At 37.7% G+C, this 17179-nt stretch overlaps 1 protein-coding gene across 4 annotated transcripts in view; it reads right to left on the minus strand.

Moving 5' to 3' along the window:
- ANO3 (anoctamin 3) overlaps window positions 1-17179 on the minus strand; it is a 204430-nt gene that overhangs the window by 73816 nt on the left and 113435 nt on the right. For all 4 annotated transcript variants that reach the window (XM_030483533.1, XM_030483534.1, XM_030483535.1 and 1 more), the window contains exons 2-4: window positions 13463-13675; window positions 12847-12918; window positions 1084-1220 (exon numbers count right to left, since the gene is read on the minus strand). In XM_030483533.1, the coding sequence (XP_030339393.1) occupies window positions 1084-1220; window positions 12847-12918; window positions 13463-13675 (422 nt within the window). The remainder of the gene's footprint in view (window positions 1-1083; window positions 1221-12846; window positions 12919-13462; window positions 13676-17179) is intronic.

Consider the following 17179-nt stretch of genomic DNA (forward strand, 5'->3'; position numbering starts at 1 on the left):
GTAGGAATGGTGATCAGTGTGACTGAGAACAAGCTTTACAACAGTTATACGACTCTTGTGAAACATGCATTCAATGCTCAAAGTCACAAAGTGCAACAGGCATAATGGATGACAGAGCTGTATACTGGCCCACTGAAGAGTATAGTGTACGTAAAGCATGGAATCTTAAAGCAATTTAAGCATTTCTAGATTTGTAGTGTGGGATTATTCATGCCTTTATATAACAAATATCAGAGGACCACTGGTAAAAAACTGTGCTGCTGAATATACTACTTCCAGTGTGCAAAAAAGAAAAATATTCAGGACTTCTTGAGGTTAGGCCATTTGCCATACATTTACAAGCAATTATGCTTAATGGAAAGGACAATTAAGGGTCTCCCAGTGCAGAGCAAGAACAAAAACAATACATGTTTTGAAATGAAAATCCACTGGAATTCTTTGGCATTATAGTGGATGAACAGCTGTAGAAAATGCATTGTGATGAATACTGCGATTAGGTAACTACTAAGCAAGGTAACATGCCAGTTTACCAAGGAAGATCGCTTTTCCAGTGCTTTACTTGAGGTTCCTGAAAATACTCCTACATTCTCCTATACACAAGTGAATTTTATCTTTCACTCAATGTGTCTAGCTATCATTTGGATTTTGGTTACAAGGAGAATCCTACCCTTTAGATCACTCTTGAGTGATTATTTGCTACATGAACAGAGTTCTTCTAAACTCTCATAATTTCTTGAGGCCTCCCAGCTGACATGAATTTCACTCCATGCTGGGAAACCTAGGTCTTAAATTCTGTGCAATACAAATTTTTTTAAAAAAGTCCACAGCCTTGTATCTTTAGTTTAGTTGATAGAAACCATTAGAACCCTTGATTCTATATAATTTTGGTCACTTTTGGTACAGAGAAATCCATTCACTGATTCTGCAGGTCAAACTATAATATAGGAGCCACATAAATTTCTTAACATGAGATGCCCATTTATTTAAGATGCAAATTACCTGATCTCTTGAAAATTATATCTTAAAAATATTTAAGCACATTCTGATAATTGATGCAATTTAATAAAGGTTTGTGTCTGTTACCTTTAAAGACGATTTGGTCCGAGGTTCTGTTTTCTGCCTGGTAAGCTTGTTTTGAAGAAGCAATGACTGATCTGTACGAGCATCATAATTTCCATGTTCTGAATCATCTGTGTATGTGTCTTTTTCCTTTCCTACGCCTGACAGAAAAACAGAAGAAAACGGTGGGCTCATTTTAGGTTATAGCAAAGAGAAACTAACAGTATTGTTAGAGCCAGAGTTGAATATTCGTTGTAAGTATCCACTTTTTAATAACTTTTAGTCTATCCCTTCCTGCAAAAGTTTTACTTGAAATGTCATCATCTCTGTCCTAAGCTAGAAGTGACTTCTCTTTTAAGTAGAAGGCTTATAGAAACTTTTTTTATTACCATTCAAATCAAAAAAGCCCACAACATTCTTTACAGTACTTAAAAAAACCCCAAACAACCCAACCCCAACACAATATAAAGCAAATATTCAAATGCTTTTGTGCTTGACTTACAACTGTCCAGACTCAGAACATGCTATCAAATAGGAAGGTGCATCCTGCAGATCTGAGTAACCTCTCATGTTTTAAATGGAAACAAGCAATCAAAATGCCTGATGGGCCTACACTCATGCTGCTCATAATCAGATACATTATTTGAAAATTTGCATATTAAGGTATTGCAGTGACCACTTGAGAACACATTTTACGAGGTGTCCCTATTGGTTGTAGAAGACAGTTAATACCACGAAGAAAGTGTTTACATTGGGTTTTTAATTGCTTAACAAAAGTTTCTATAAAAACTTGAGTATCCAGAGAGCTGCAGATGACTGAAGACCATCCTCAAAGCTTATGAAGACCCACACTCACAGACTAAATAATTTCCACCTGAATCATCACTGAAGGCAAGTTAGAAGGACTCAAGTCTCTGAGTCACTCTACAGCCTCTATCAGAAGGGAGACATTTTCCATACATGTAATTTCCTTGCACATTCTCCATCAAACAATCATGACAATACTTACCATACATACCCAGGGGTAAAATGAGGGGTAATGTCTGTGCAACATTGGACCACGTAAGTTATAATGAATGTTAGAAAATTGTTAGTCTTGAAAAAATATTTTAAAGATGAAAAAGATGGAATAATTATTCCCACACAATTATATCTTGGACAAGTTGAAAATAGAAAGATATTCAGACAAAAAAGTTATCCACAAATCCTGAGCCAAGTTCCCGTCTCAGCTTTCACATCACCATGGGAAAAGTCAGGGGGACTGGGAACAGCATTTAGCCCAATAATTCTAAACCCTAAATAGAAGCCAGAAACAAGTTGCTGTGGGAACCACAATCTTTAGCTTCCCGAATTTTATATTCATAAAAGCTCATCTGCAACAACAAAGTATTTTTTAATAAGCTGTTCAGTTAAATTCTCCACAGTAAGTACTACAGAAAAGAACCCCCAAACAACAATTATCTCGTGTAGCCTAAACTTTTCTGAGGTGGAACATTACACTGGAACATTTATCAAAGGCAGTTCTTTCTGAAATTGAGCTACTTACACAACAATTACACAAAATGAGGCTCTGGTAATTTGTGATATTTATATTAACCTCAGTATATCTGTGGAGGGATTTCTTAGTATATGAAACAGCCTGTTTTAATTGTCAGAGCACCAAACTCAGAGATTTTATTTTAAGCAATGTTTTAACCTTAATATACAGGTTACTCTGTGGTCCACAAAAATGAATGTAGTAAAAAGACTGTGAAGTAGGTTTCAAGTAGGAGGAGTAGGAGTAGTAGAAAATAGGATACTTAAGCAAGATTTTACCCATGGCCAGATGTGATAAGCTCTCGGCTTTAGTAAAGATCAAGAGCTTGTAATAGAAGCCAGAAAAATGAAGAGACAGGCCTATGAAAACTGAACTGAAATAGGACATTTAAGCTGAAAGACTCTACTTACTTATATTAAAAAGTCTATTTTTATGAGGGAAGTTTTAGAGGATTAGACATTATGAGTACACCTAATACAAAAAAAAAAAAAAAAAAAAAAAAAAAAAGGCTTTGCAAAAATACCTGATGTTTTATTTCAACTATTTAAAGCAATGAAATAAGTTTTCCCTTAACGGTCAACATATTTTTACCTGCTAAGCTTTCATATGTTTTCAAGGACACAGCTTTGAAGCATGGCATGTATTTTCCATTAAAACAAAAATTACCACCTTCCACCTAGAGATACCTGCTATCTCTCTCTGAAATTTAGCACAAAAGGATTTTAGCAACAAAAAAAACATAAAAATAAAGACATTTAGAATTAAAAAGGAACATTTCTTATACAAAATTGAACAATACTTCTTATTGTATCTTTGAGCAGCTGATGACTTATTTTATGCACGTAAAGCAATGTCCCCCAAAGTAATGGTATCGATACAGTAAGAAGGGGAGGAATGAAGGAAAGATTAAAACATAGCATTTAAACATAGCACTTGAATAAACATTTGTTATACCTGTCTGAGAGACATAGCATCTAATCCATATTTTAAAATTATCTTCAAAAAGTGCATTTTTCTTAACATTCATGTAGTTTGAGACATTAATGTTAACAGAACACCTAAAGTGTGCTTTGTAGATACTTTGAATAGACTAGTGCCATTTACCTCTTCTACAGCATATATTTTAGAAAAATCTGTAATATAATTATGCTTAAGGTAAAAGTTCAATGGATTACAATGTACCTCTATACCAGAAGAGGTTAGAAAGAACAATTGCAAAGTGTGTGTGTTTTGGATGGCTTCATTTTATTTCTTAAGTTGAACTTTTTTGAAATTTCTTTTGATTAGTTTTAAAATTTTTAAAGAACAAAGAATGAAATAGGTTGGGTTTAGAAAAAAGATAGAAGAAATGAAGCTTTGCTACTAATAGCATTGACTACGGTTTTGTATTTTTCTATGACAGGGTGCTTTTCTTGTAGTAACACATCCACCACTTTTATTAAAAAAGAAAGTCTCTCTTCCTTAATTTTCCCACCCATCAAGCCAAAATTACATACCCTTCAAGATAAACTTACAGAACCTAAATTAACTTGAGCTGATTGTTCTTAGCATCACCAAACCATATCACAAGACAGAGTGATTTAACTCCTTAAGTCTTTCTTCAGTAACTGCAGTTTCTAAAGTTGTGTGACATTTTTATATATTTGTCTATAAAGTAATGCTATTTTCTGCCATAATTTCCTCCACAATCTCCATTATTTGGTTTTGCATTTTAACTCCCATTTTGCTGATGTATTTGACTTATTAAATTACGCTAATTAAAATCTGTGGTAGTTGAGAGCTTTTTGACGCATTGTCACATAAGAACTTCTAATTAAAAAAGATAATTAAAGGCTGAATTTTAAATAAAAATGAGGATATTAAATCAGAGAAAAGGACGACAGCTTCTAATTCCAGAGGCAGAGACCAAATCATATTTCAATGCAGACAATGTGAACTTCACTATCCAATGTCTCTAAATCGGAGAGGCATCAGTTTGACGGATGGACTACTCAGGGGATAAAGAATTGGCTGGATGGCCGCATGCAAAGAGTTGTGGTCAACAGCTCAATGTCCAGTTGGAAAACAGTAATGAGTGGTGTCCCTCAAGGATCGGTGTTGGGACCGGTCCTGTTCAACATCTTTGTCTGCAACATGGACAGTGGGATTGAGTGCGCCCTCAGCAAGTTTGCCGACGACACCAAGCTGTGTGGTTCGGTTGACACGCTGGAGGGAAGGGATGCCATCCAGAGGGACCTTGACACACTTGAGAGGTGGGCCAATGTTGAGCTCATGAAGTTCAACCAAGCCAAGTGCAAGGTCCTACACCTGGGTTGGCGCAATCCCAGGCACTGCTACAGGTTGGGCGGAGAAGAGATTCAGAGCAGCCCTGCGGAGAAGGACTTGGGAATGTTGGTTGATGAGAAGCTGAACATAAGCTGGCTTCAGTGTGCGCTCGCAGCCCAGAAAGCCAACCGTATCCTGGGCTGCATCAAAAGAAGTGTGACCAGCAGGTCAAAGAAGGTGATCCTGCCCCTCTACTCTGCTCTTGTGAGACCTCACTTGGAGTATTGTGTACAGTTTTGGTGTCCTCAACATAAGAAGGACATGGAGCTGTTGGAGCAAGTCCAGAGGAGGCCACGAGGATGATAAGGGGGCTGGAGCACCTCCCATATGAAGACAGGCTGAGGAAGTTGGGGCTGTTCAGCCTGGAAAAGAGAAGGCTGCGTGGAGACCTCAGAGCAGCCTTCCAGAATCTGAAGGGGGTCTATAAGGATGCTGGGGAGGGACTCTTCATTACGGACTGTAGTGATAGGACAAGGGGTAATGGCTTCAAACTTAAACAGGGGAAGTTTAGGTTAGATATAAGGACGAAGTTCTTTACTGTGAGGGTGGTGAGGCACTGGAATGGGCTGCCCAGGGAAGTTGTAAATGCTCCATCCCTGGTGGTGTTCAAGGCCAGGTTGGACAGAGCCTTGGGCGACATGGTTTAGTGCAAGACGCCCCTGCCCACGGCAGGGGGCTGGAACTAGATGATCTTGAGGTCCTTTCCAACCCTGACTATTCTATGATTCTATGACTTCTCTTTAACTAGGTACATACTTAAAGCAGATGCACCCATATATATAATTGTGAGAACAGCTGAACATGTAACTAAGTAACGCATAACCTCACCTTGGATCCACACCGAAGTATAAAGTGGTTTTAAAAAGATTCAAGCATTAATAAAGCAGATAACAGATCTCTTCATCCTAGTAGTTGCTTTGTTTTGCTGTCTTCTAATATGGAGACATGATGAGAAACTTCAGCCTTCATACATCACAAAAACCTATCTACACTTCCTGACATACAATCTTGCCATGCTTGATACCTGACATTAAGATTTGCCCTAAGGGCACTTGTAGGATAAAATGTAGCAAAGACTTTCAGCTCTGGGAGTCTTTTACCTCACTATGCAGAAGCACTTCATTTAGAAATTGATTTCTAGGTCCACACTTTGCATTTCCATTTTTGGGTCTTAAATGCTTAGCTACCATTCTTTCCATCATACTTCCCTAAAGGGCCAAGAGTGCATTTTATTTATAACAGTTAGAGGATAAAAAGCACCCATAACATGCAATCCACCAATATATTTTAGATAACTGTGGTATAGAAAAATACATATTCCTCAATTGCAATGTATCATACTGACAGAAAGGAAAATTAATGTTAAAATTATTCCTAAATAGTTTCTGTTTCACAAAGAGTGATATGATGATTCCTGACTCACTCCTTTAAGGCTTTACACATTTGCAGATGGGCCTTGAAAAGCTTTTGTAAGAAGAGATTATCGGTCAATAAATTAATCTCTTTTTGTCCTAATTTTAATCCTAGAAACAACAAATAACCTGGAGAAGGATATCACTGGACACCCGGATAAGTGGCAATTGTGATGAATTTAGGTCTTAGTTTATTCTGCTGTGTACCTGGAATACTATATTATATACATAACGTGAGAGGTTTTTCAGTTACCTATGTATGTGTATTTAGATATCAAAAAAATACCATAACAGACAAGCGCAGGCTTTTCTTGATGTACAATTTCTCATGACCTTTCAGACAGTGGTAACACTTACACAGAGTATTTCTCATTTTTTAAAAAGGGAGTCAAGTATTATGGCTGTTTGGAGGAGTTAAGAGGGTGTACAGAATCACTACAGGCAGATTAAATGCCTAAGGCACTTTGATATTTTCAACCTCAATATTAACTCCAAAGACTAATCCATACGTTTCAGCAAGTGTGTGATCATAACAGATCACACAGCTTCTCTATTCATGCTGCCAGCTCTCCAGGCAGGAACCAGCTCTAATATGGAAGATGGACAATTCCCTCACAGAACAGGTATAGGAAAAACTGACCTAATGCAGCTTTTCAGTCATTTCACAACACAGTCAGAATAGATGTAACATCCCTTACCTTTGCAGGCACTGCCTAAGGACCACAAGCTTCTGAATAAATTATTCTAAACGTCACAATGGAAACATCACATTTCTGTTGAAGCAGGAACTGAACCTGGCTTTCTGGAGTCATATCCTCTGTGATTTTTCAGCCCCTCCTTTCATGTCAACATTGTATGTAATGCACAGGTTATTCTGTCCATTTCTGTTTATCATAACACCACTTAACCAAAATTCACTTACAAGCTCTTCTGTAATAAAAAGTTTTTATCATGCAGTCATGATGATACTTTGTTGGATTGTTAATTTTGACTCAGGTCTTAACTTCTCAGTTCACTACGTTGCATCATGGCAAGTAATTAAGGGAGTTTCTTATACATAAGCTTCGTAATAATTAGAACCAGAACACATGAAGATTATAAGGCTATAGGAAGATTATGAACTACATCATTCATGATCAAGTTCCTATGTAGGAAGGATTTCATGTCATGCTAAGGAAGAGTAGTTACTATGCATAAATCCCTCATAATTAACCTAATTCACAAAATTAAAAAAAAAAATTGAATAAAGAATAATTTTTTTTATTTATTTGCTAGTGAGTATTTGTCAAAAAACTTAAAATCAGAAACTTATATCTAAAACCTGAATGCCAATTTGTATTGGTTATATTAGCCATTACTCATTTTCTACATCTTATTTGAAATTAAATATTTCAGCCTAACAACGTAGAGCAGATCCTCTAGTTTCTGATTGTAGGGTCTGCAGAAAGCTACTTACACATGCAGAAAGCTATTTCTATACTTATTTGTTTTAGAATGAGCAAAATGGATTTTTAAGTTAATAAGAGGACTATCAGATTCACAGGTCATTCTCCTGGTCTAACTGGATTTCCAATATGGCTTAACTCCTGAAAAATCTCGATGCCTTAGGCATAGAATCATAGAATGGTTAGGGTTGGAAAGGACCTTAAGATCATCTAGTTCCAACCATATATGTGATAAACGGAAATTTTAAAGGCATTGATTTAAAGGCATTAAAAGTTCTTCCCTGTGAGAGTGGTGAGATGCTGACACAGGTTGCTCAGAGGAGGCTGTGGCTGCCCCATCCTTGGCAGTGTTGGACGGGGCTTGGAGCAACTTGGTCTAGTGGAAGGTGTCCCTGCCCGCGTCAGGGGGTTGGAACTGGATGAGCTTTCAGGACCCTTCCAACCCAAACCAGTCTGCAATTCTATGATTAATCTGAAATATGAGAAGAAATCCCTTTTGTTAATCTGGGTCACAGTGCTTGAAAGTGAACATAAAAAAAGGAAATGAAACCTGGCAACACCAAAGATAGTAATTTTAACAACAGAAAGGGACGTAGTAAATGGAAAAACATGTCATGTATCAGTCATGCCACATGTCATGCCACTGTCCTTCTACTCCTTTCGCTAAATCCAAAGGATGATTTGAGAAAAGATCAGACCATTCAGTGGTGTATTATTTACTTGTTTTGCTAGCTTTTACACCTTACACAGTTCCTTTTCACCTGCACCATGCATTAGAAGACAGCATTTATCTCAGTTGTGCAACAAAAAAGTTACTTTTCCTAGAAGATGTGAGTTATTACTGAAATAAAGTAAAGCAAATTCTCCTGCAAATGATGTAAATTCCCTTCAGCTTAACTCAAGTACTTCAATAAAGAACTGCTAAATTCTTTTAAACTCATTCAACTGATTTCTAAAGCAAACTCAAAACTCCAAAAAGGTATGTTGTAACCACCTCCTATAATTTTAACAGAGATTAATAAAGATTTTTCAACTGTTCATGATTCTAGTGCAAATAACCTTCATCAAAATTGCTAACATTCAGACTTCTTTTAGAAAAGATGACCAGCCAATTCTGCGATCGTTCAAAGATAAGGTTCACTCCCCTTTATGCATATGATGGCCTTCAAGGAAAATAGAGCATTATTTTAAAAATATAGTAATTAATGTTTCTTTATACATGCATGTGCACACAGAAGTACCCCCATACCCGTGGAGCAGTGCCTAGATTATCTAACTCATTAGTTAACTTTAATGTATGCCCAATTCTTTTATGTTGCTAGAATTTATATAGAAAAATGTTCTAGAGGAAAACAATTTTTTATTAATGTGATTCTCTGTCTGTAGTTACTATGTGGCTATTAGGAACTAATTATGCCCCACTTCCTTTTTCCAGCTACAACTAAAGCCATGAGCTATTACTGGTAGCTCCAGGAAAGACAGAAGTTTAGTAATTCAAGTTAAAGCTATGTCATTTAAAACCCAGCACAATCAAAGTAATTGCTGCACATGTCTTTCATAAGAAAAACAAAGTACAGTAAAAACAAAATGTAATATAAATATACATCTATGTTATTCATTCATGTTTTTAAGCAAGTATCCACAGGCAAAAGACTGAAAAATGTAAGGTTGAATTCCCTTTGAGAGAATGAATGTCAAATGCCCGAGTGTCACTGGTGTGACTATCTAACGCATTAAAAAATGGATGACATTGGAATTATATTGTTGCACAGATGAGTTCAGACTTTAACATCCAGATTCTTGTGTAACACAAATTTACATGTATCCACAAATACATGTATTTACCTCTTAAAAGATCCTGACTTCTAAAAAAGTACAAAAAAGATTTTTCCTGTTTTGCTAAATACATGCCTTTTAGATATTTGTGGCTATTGCATCAACATGAGAGAGTACTCCAGGGAAATCCTGTATCCCAGGTACATTGTTCTTGTTACCTAAAATACTACACTGATACCTAGCCTGGCTGCCTCTGTCATCTCACATCAGCATCACCTTTGACATCTGGCATCAAAGACTATATACCTAGACAGGAAATACTTCTACTGCCCCTATGAAAGTTGCTCTCAAGTTTTGACATTTCATACTAGAACAAAAACTTTAGGCATCTTTCAGGAAAAAAATTCAAGTATTGCCTCAAGACAGCCTGTAACTTCATGTCACGAAGATGGTCTTTCCTGTACAATTCAGTAACTGGGACAAACCTTAGCCTCCCATTTCCCTGTCACAGCTTCAGCAGCAACATACTGGTTGCTCTGCAGTGGTCTCGCCCATGGCAGAAATCCTGCCCCCTCCTAACCTTGCATAAATAATCCTGAAGAAGTCTTGACAAACTGGAGTGTTCTCATCAGAACACAAAGCTTATTCAGAAAATTCCTCCACGTGTATGCTTTATAGGATTTGGCTAGTTACTTGCAGCTAAATGAGCTGACAAAAATGATTGTGTTGGGTTGTCATGAATAAATTCACTGTAATTAGTTATTCACTAATTACATTATATTGGTTAGCAGGCATATTCATGTCTTGGAGTTCTTAGGTAAAAAGGCATTTTCTTAACAGTCAAAAAGCAGGAATCTTTCACTCATTTGATAAGTAAAAATATTAAGCTGCAGTAGAGCTGGAGGGATTAACATTATTTGGTGAAGTGGCAACTCCAATCTTAGTTTTATCTTTTGTGAACTCAAGTCACAAAAAGTGACAAAGGTCACTTAAACCAGAACTTTATACTCTTCCATAATGCAAATATACAGGAAGAGAAAACTTTTTCAAGGAAGTAGAAGCAACAACATGATTTTGCTCTGGACTGAACACCAAATTCTACGACCACTTTGAGAAATGTAAGGCATAATGTTTACTTAATGTCCAGATCCAAGCAGTAGGCGATTTCCACCTAGGTAAATCCAAAGGCCCTGATCATAACCTTCACTGAGTGGGGATTTCCACAAAGCTTTGGCTAAGCACCAAGCATTCCATCTGAAACCTTATAGTTCATATAAATATGTGGCTGAACCTCAGTGCATGTTACTCTGCTTGGATTTCCTGATTCTTCAAATTAGAAACACTACTTACCACCTAAAACTGACAGAGGATAAATAATGTAAGTCCGTAACATCCTTGATCCAATCTGCCTGTGTTAGCAGTAACAAAGGTGTAAAACATTATCTTCTTACTTTAAAAGTCAAATAGATACATTGCCTTATCTACAGTCAACTAAAATAAAAGAGAAACTTTCCACAGAAGTCTTTTAATGCTTGTTAATCCCTTTCTCACAAGACAACAGTTTGTCTATAGACACAATTCTGGAAGAAGAGAAAGCCATTTAGCCTATTTTATGTACAGTTCCATGATGTAGTCTAATTAAAAATTCACCACATACATGCACTTAACTCAGCATTCTTTTCAGGTTCTCAGGAGAGCAGTTTGGAAAGGTTCACTAATAAGATGATAACCATTAATCAGCCAATTTTGCAAACTCAATCAAAGTGCCAGAGTACTGACTAAAATGCAGCACTGCTGCAGCATTTTCACCTATTTGGTGATCAAGGTTCAAGCAGCAAGATTACCTTTTGTTTTTTTTAACCCTCCAGATTCAGGATAAAATCTGTCTCTTCAAAGAGCATAGCTGAAATCAGAAGAGGCGAAACATCCACAACAAAGTTTAATACAGTGTTGAGCTGAGGAGATTCATCTATCTTTTCCTCAACCTGTGAGCCCCCTCCATGTTTCTTTTCAGGTTAAAACTAGGTGATGTGAATGAAAAGCAGTGCATCACTTACTATGAAAAAGAATTACTTCTGCCATACGTAGGCATGCAATAGTATCAGCATGTGTATGTGTAAGCAATTAGTAAAACATAGAACCAGATATAAAAAACCCCAAAACTGAAGCAAATGATAACAGTGAAATTTTCAGGTACCCATGCTTGCCTACCAAATCAAACCAATTACACTAAAAGAGTGCAGTAGCTTCAACTGGAACCTTACTTAGACACAGAATTTTCTTAAACAATCTTCATGCCAAATTTTTGGTCTGTGTAATGATTTTGGAACATTTTGATTTTGTTTTGGAGGAACTATCAATTTCACTCACATTTCCAGTTGCTACCCCTTTAGAAGACATTGAAGAACCTCTTAATTAGCATATATTTCGGGCATCAAGAAAAATCAATGTTAAAACTTGTGAGAGGTGAGCTGAAATAGCTTTCTGAAAGGACATTTCTCTCCTTCAGCATGAAGATCTGATTACTAGTTTGGTGCTACATTGACTGTGAGTAAGAAGTTCCTCCACAGTACTTGTGCAAGGCACAGCAGTATCTGTGTGTAATTCATTCCAACGGGTAATACACGGCCAGGGAATTTCAAAATTAATTAATTTTGGAACTTGCAAATTACCAGTTGTGTGCATATATACAGACTCATTTTGCAGTTGCAAGGATGGGATTATTAACTCCTTTCCTATTTTCTTTGACTTAATTAAAGCATCAAAATGGCATTAATGCAGGTACAAATATGCCCCAACTACAGCTCTTTTTCTTCATCATCAGATTTGTTTTTTTGCCAGGTTGGAAAACTTTTTATACATGAGTATCTAAAGCAAATATACCTGAATATATAAAGCAAAACCAACAATATGGCAACTGCAGCCATGACAATACTGAATAACATGACTATACAGCAATAATAACCACCAAATAATAATAACTATTTCAAAGGAATTTCAAAGGCATTCTTCCAAGTGATTGTATTATGAAGGATTGATTGTTATGGAAAAAGGTTACACTGAACGTATGAAAAAAAACCAACTTCTCTGTCTTTAGTCTCTATTTACTATTAGTCTAAAAGGTGAGAAAGTATCAGGAAATCTATAATAGCATGTATTTCTTTAGTCACATTTAGTCTTCACTTTCAAAAAACCTGGCAGTTGAGGGAAAGTATTGCCTTTCCACATATAAGTACTGCACGTATAATCAAAGAATCATTAAGTTATTATTAGAGTTCAAACACAAACTTACCTAAAAATGGATCATTATATTCTGTATTGGACAGCTTAAGCAAGTTGTTTTCCAAAGTATCCATCACTTTAGCTGAAATAAATGCAATATTCATATGAGCATTCACACGTATTTTTTAATTAAAAAATTTTAAACTTTTTAAAGCTGTCAGTGACTCTCTCCATACCACTCTTCCCTGATTCTGCTCATGAATGAATGCATCTGCTCCTACATGTTCATATTTAAAGACATTTCTTGCCAAAAGCTTAGTATATTTTTTTTCTCTCTCTCCTGGACAGACTACAGAAACCTTTATGCTCTTCCCCAACACACAAGAGCACATTCTTGTCTTGTTTTCAGTGAGAAGGGAAAAAAAAGAAAAAAAAATAGTTTAAGCCTCGCTTCAAACACTATAGAGATTCACTCAAGAACTCAGTACCATGGTTCTTCTAGCTGTCTAGATGCCAAAAAGGTCTCTCCAACAAACTGTAGATATTTAGACAAATCAAAGCTTATCAGATGCCTCTATATGCTGAAAGATTATATTTAAGACACCACAGGACATCAAGTCATGTTCCCACAGATCCCTTCCATTGCCAGAGTTGGAACAATCTCCTGAAAGAGAAAAACATCCTACCTCGTTCTGACTCCACATCCACTGTAGCTGTAGATGTCCCTGCACTGAGAGGCTGAGGCTGGGGCTGTGGCTGCACACGATTTGGCTGCAGAAAAGAAGAATGCTTGCTCAGACTCTGAGGATGTGTTTGGCTCTGGGCTAGGCATGGCATAGATCTTCGAGAGGGTTTTAATGGATGCTCTTTCACTGTCTCACTCTTGCTTGTATTCATACCTGAAAAAGCCGAAAGAAAAAGAACCTAAGCTCTGCCACATTAGGCAAGTAGCAAAGAAAGATGGCTAATTATGAAAACTCTGGGTGATTCATCCACTTAATAAGCAACTCTCCAACTAACAAAAAAGTTTGAAGTATTTAAAGTTCAAGGGGAATACAGAGTTAGAACATAATCCAGGAATTCTTCACCTACCTTTCCATCAGCATCCCACAACTGGAATTCACAATGCTCTAAACTGTGGTATGTATGTCATACAGTCATTCGGAAGCAAACGACAGCACTGTCATCCACATCATGACTGCTAAACAAAATCTTAATTCAGTGGTAGAAATGAATAAAACCCCTTGAACAAGCCAACAAACGAGCCAATTAAATACAAGCAAAAGATGCTCACAAGCTTCCTGAAGGATTCATGAACACCCTCTCCTTCGAGATGAAGCTGTTTGTGAGTTCTGATGAATCTATTTGCCATTTCTAGTTTTAATCCTGGGACCCATGGCAGTCTGGGGTTTTCCTATGTGTTGCCTGGCTTTAGGTTCAGGTACCTAGCTACTGACAGAGGCACCAGTCAATTATGTGATATCAGTTATTCTTTCCTTTGTAGCCACAGCACTATGAAAGTGTTCTCATTAATATTACTTTAATTACATTAAGCTACAAAAATGTAGGCCAGAAACAATTTAATGGCACTCAAATACACACACTCACTTAACACTAGGTACTTCATAAAGGAACAGGAATATAAAATGAGACCCCCATGTAAACCTGCAGATAGTCCTGAATATTGAAAACATCAGTGTAACATGAACACATGATTAAAACAAGCAGATTTTGTTTTGTTACCATTCTACTATCCGTCACTGCTGGTCAAAGGGTAATGGGAGGCAACCTAGTACTCATTTTTCCCTACATGAGTCAAGTTTATTCCTTGGAAATCATCATATTCATCACTTTGCATAAAAACTATTACATTGAGTATTCCCCCTGTTCTCACATAGGCCTTCTAATGGACAAATACAGCAAAGCCATCAGCTACACACGTGTTCTGTACCCAATTCCAGTTAACAAATATTAATACAGCTAAGCTTGACCGTAAATAACATCACATTTTAATAAAATTAAAATTAATACCAAAAGTCAAATTTTTCTGAGAAAAAAGGACCAGTTTACTCCTCTGTTCAGCTCTCGCTGACCTTCAGGCTCTGCTAACTGTTTCTTATTACTGCACTAACACACACTAGAACTTACGCTACTTGCAGAAGAACCTCGGCTACTCACTACTATGAGGATGGTGAGGCACTGGCGCAGGTTGCCCAGAGAAGCTGTGGCTGCCCCATCCCTGGCAGTGTTCAAGGCCAGGTTGGACGGGGCTTGGAGCAACGTGGTCTAGTGGAAGGTGTCCCTGCCCGTGGCAGGGGGTTGGAACTGCATGAGCTTTAAGGTCCCTTCCAACCCAAACCACTCTATAATTCTCTATTAACATACTGAAATGGAATTAAAACCAATAAAACTGGCAATATGATTTTTTTTTTTTTGCTGAAACGAAAAACAAACTGTGAAAAATTACTTAGTAGGGCATTCTTGCTAAAATGTAGTATGAGATTTTTAAGCCCTTACATCAGCTGAAATTGTGCTACAGTGGTTAACAACAAGTCAGTTTTCAAAGTAGTATGTACTGTTCCAGGACATTTTGTTTGTATGACTGTCTGTCTCTGTTGTGAGTTTGATAATTATTTACAGTAACTACCCTTTCAAGATGATAATTTTATCAGTATTCATCCCATTTAAATCCCCTATTTCTTCCCCAAATCTCAGGAATTTGTCAGACAACTGTAATTTAAACCTGTCAGTGTTTGCAAAACCAGGCCACAGCTATCATTATCCATAAACATCCTCACTATTGAACTTTAGTAATTACAGTTAAATATATTTTTAAACATTTGCACTTGACAGATAATAAATATTTAATAATTATTATAGAACTACAATATGAATTTGCAACTGTGACTCTGCAGTAAATATGCCTTGTATTGTATTCTGGTATTTGGCACAAAGGATGGCTTATGGGCACTATTAAAACTCAAATCTGTTCCTGAGAGGTTTCTGTACACTGTAAAATATTTACACTTTCCTTTCAAAGCTACAAAATTCACTGCTCCTTCACTATTAGATAATTATTTTAAACCTTTTACCTATTGGGTAACCTTTGTGGAAGAAAAAAAAAAACCAACCAACAACAAAACAAACCAAAAAACACTGTAGAAGTGTATGTGGCAAAAACCCTCAAATTTCTAAGTCAGTTCAGTCACAGTGTAGAGCAGGGAACAAGCAGCCAGTCTGCAAGTAGAGCAGGAGGAACTTGTGAAGGATGTGGACCCACTTGAGCGAGCCCAGAGGAGGCCACAGAGACGCTCCAAGGGCTGGAGCAGCTCACTCTGGAGACAGGCTGAGAGAGCTGGGCATGTTCAGCCTGGAGAAGAGAAGGCTCCACGGAAACCTTATAACTGTCTTCCAATACCTAAAGTGGGCATATAAGAAATCTCGAGGGGGACTTTTTACAAGGGCAGGTAGTGACAGGACAAGGCGGAATGGCTTTAAACTGACGGAGAGAAGATTTAGACATTAGGAAGAAGCTCTTCCCTGTGAGGGTGCTGAGGCGCTGGCACAGGTTGCCCAGAGGAAGCTGTGGTTGCCCCATCCCCGGCAGTGTTCAAGGCCAGGTTGGACGGGGCTTGGAGCAACGTGGTCTAGTGGAAGGTGTCCCTGCCAGTGGCAGGGGGTTGGAACTGGTTGGATCACAAACCAGTCTGTGATTTTATGCTATGAGGCAGCTGAGCAAGTCATGCTTTGCCACTAGGCAATTGCTTGTTGCAACTTAAAAATAAAATTTAAACAAAAGCAAACCTATTTGTACATATTTAACAAGGTCTCATGCTGCCCTCTTTAATTCAGGAACTAGTTGCATGATTTGTAGGAATTATTAATTTTTCATTAAGCTTTAAATTGTTTACAAAACTAGAAACACATTTTCAAAGACAAATGCATTGTACATAGGTGGGTTGACCATGGCCATCAGCTGAGCACCATGCAGGCACTCGCTGCCCCCTCCAGCAAGATGGGGATAGAGAATGGGAAAAGCAAGAGTGAAAAAACTCATTGGCTGAAGTAAAGATAGTTTCAAGGAAAACCAAACCAAAACAGTGACGCAGTGGCGATCACTCACTACCTCCCACAAGCAGACGGTTGCCCATCCAGCCTTGGAGCACTGAGTCCCTTCCCACCCCTCAAACGTTATTGCTGACCATGACACTCTATGGCACAGGACATCCCTCTGGGCAGCTGGGGTGAGCTCTCCTGGCTCTGTCCTCTCCCAACCTCGTGCCCAGCCCCAGCTGCTGCCTGTGAAGCAGAATAGGGAAAAAGAGGCCACAATGCTGCGCAAGCACTGCTCAGCAACAACCAACACACTGGGGTGTTAGCAACACTGTTTGAGCCACAGATCC

The sequence above is a fragment of the Strigops habroptila genome, chromosome 4, assembly GCF_004027225.2.
Source record: "Strigops habroptila isolate Jane chromosome 4, bStrHab1.2.pri, whole genome shotgun sequence".
Classification (NCBI taxonomy): Eukaryota; Metazoa; Chordata; class Aves; order Psittaciformes; family Psittacidae; genus Strigops; species Strigops habroptila.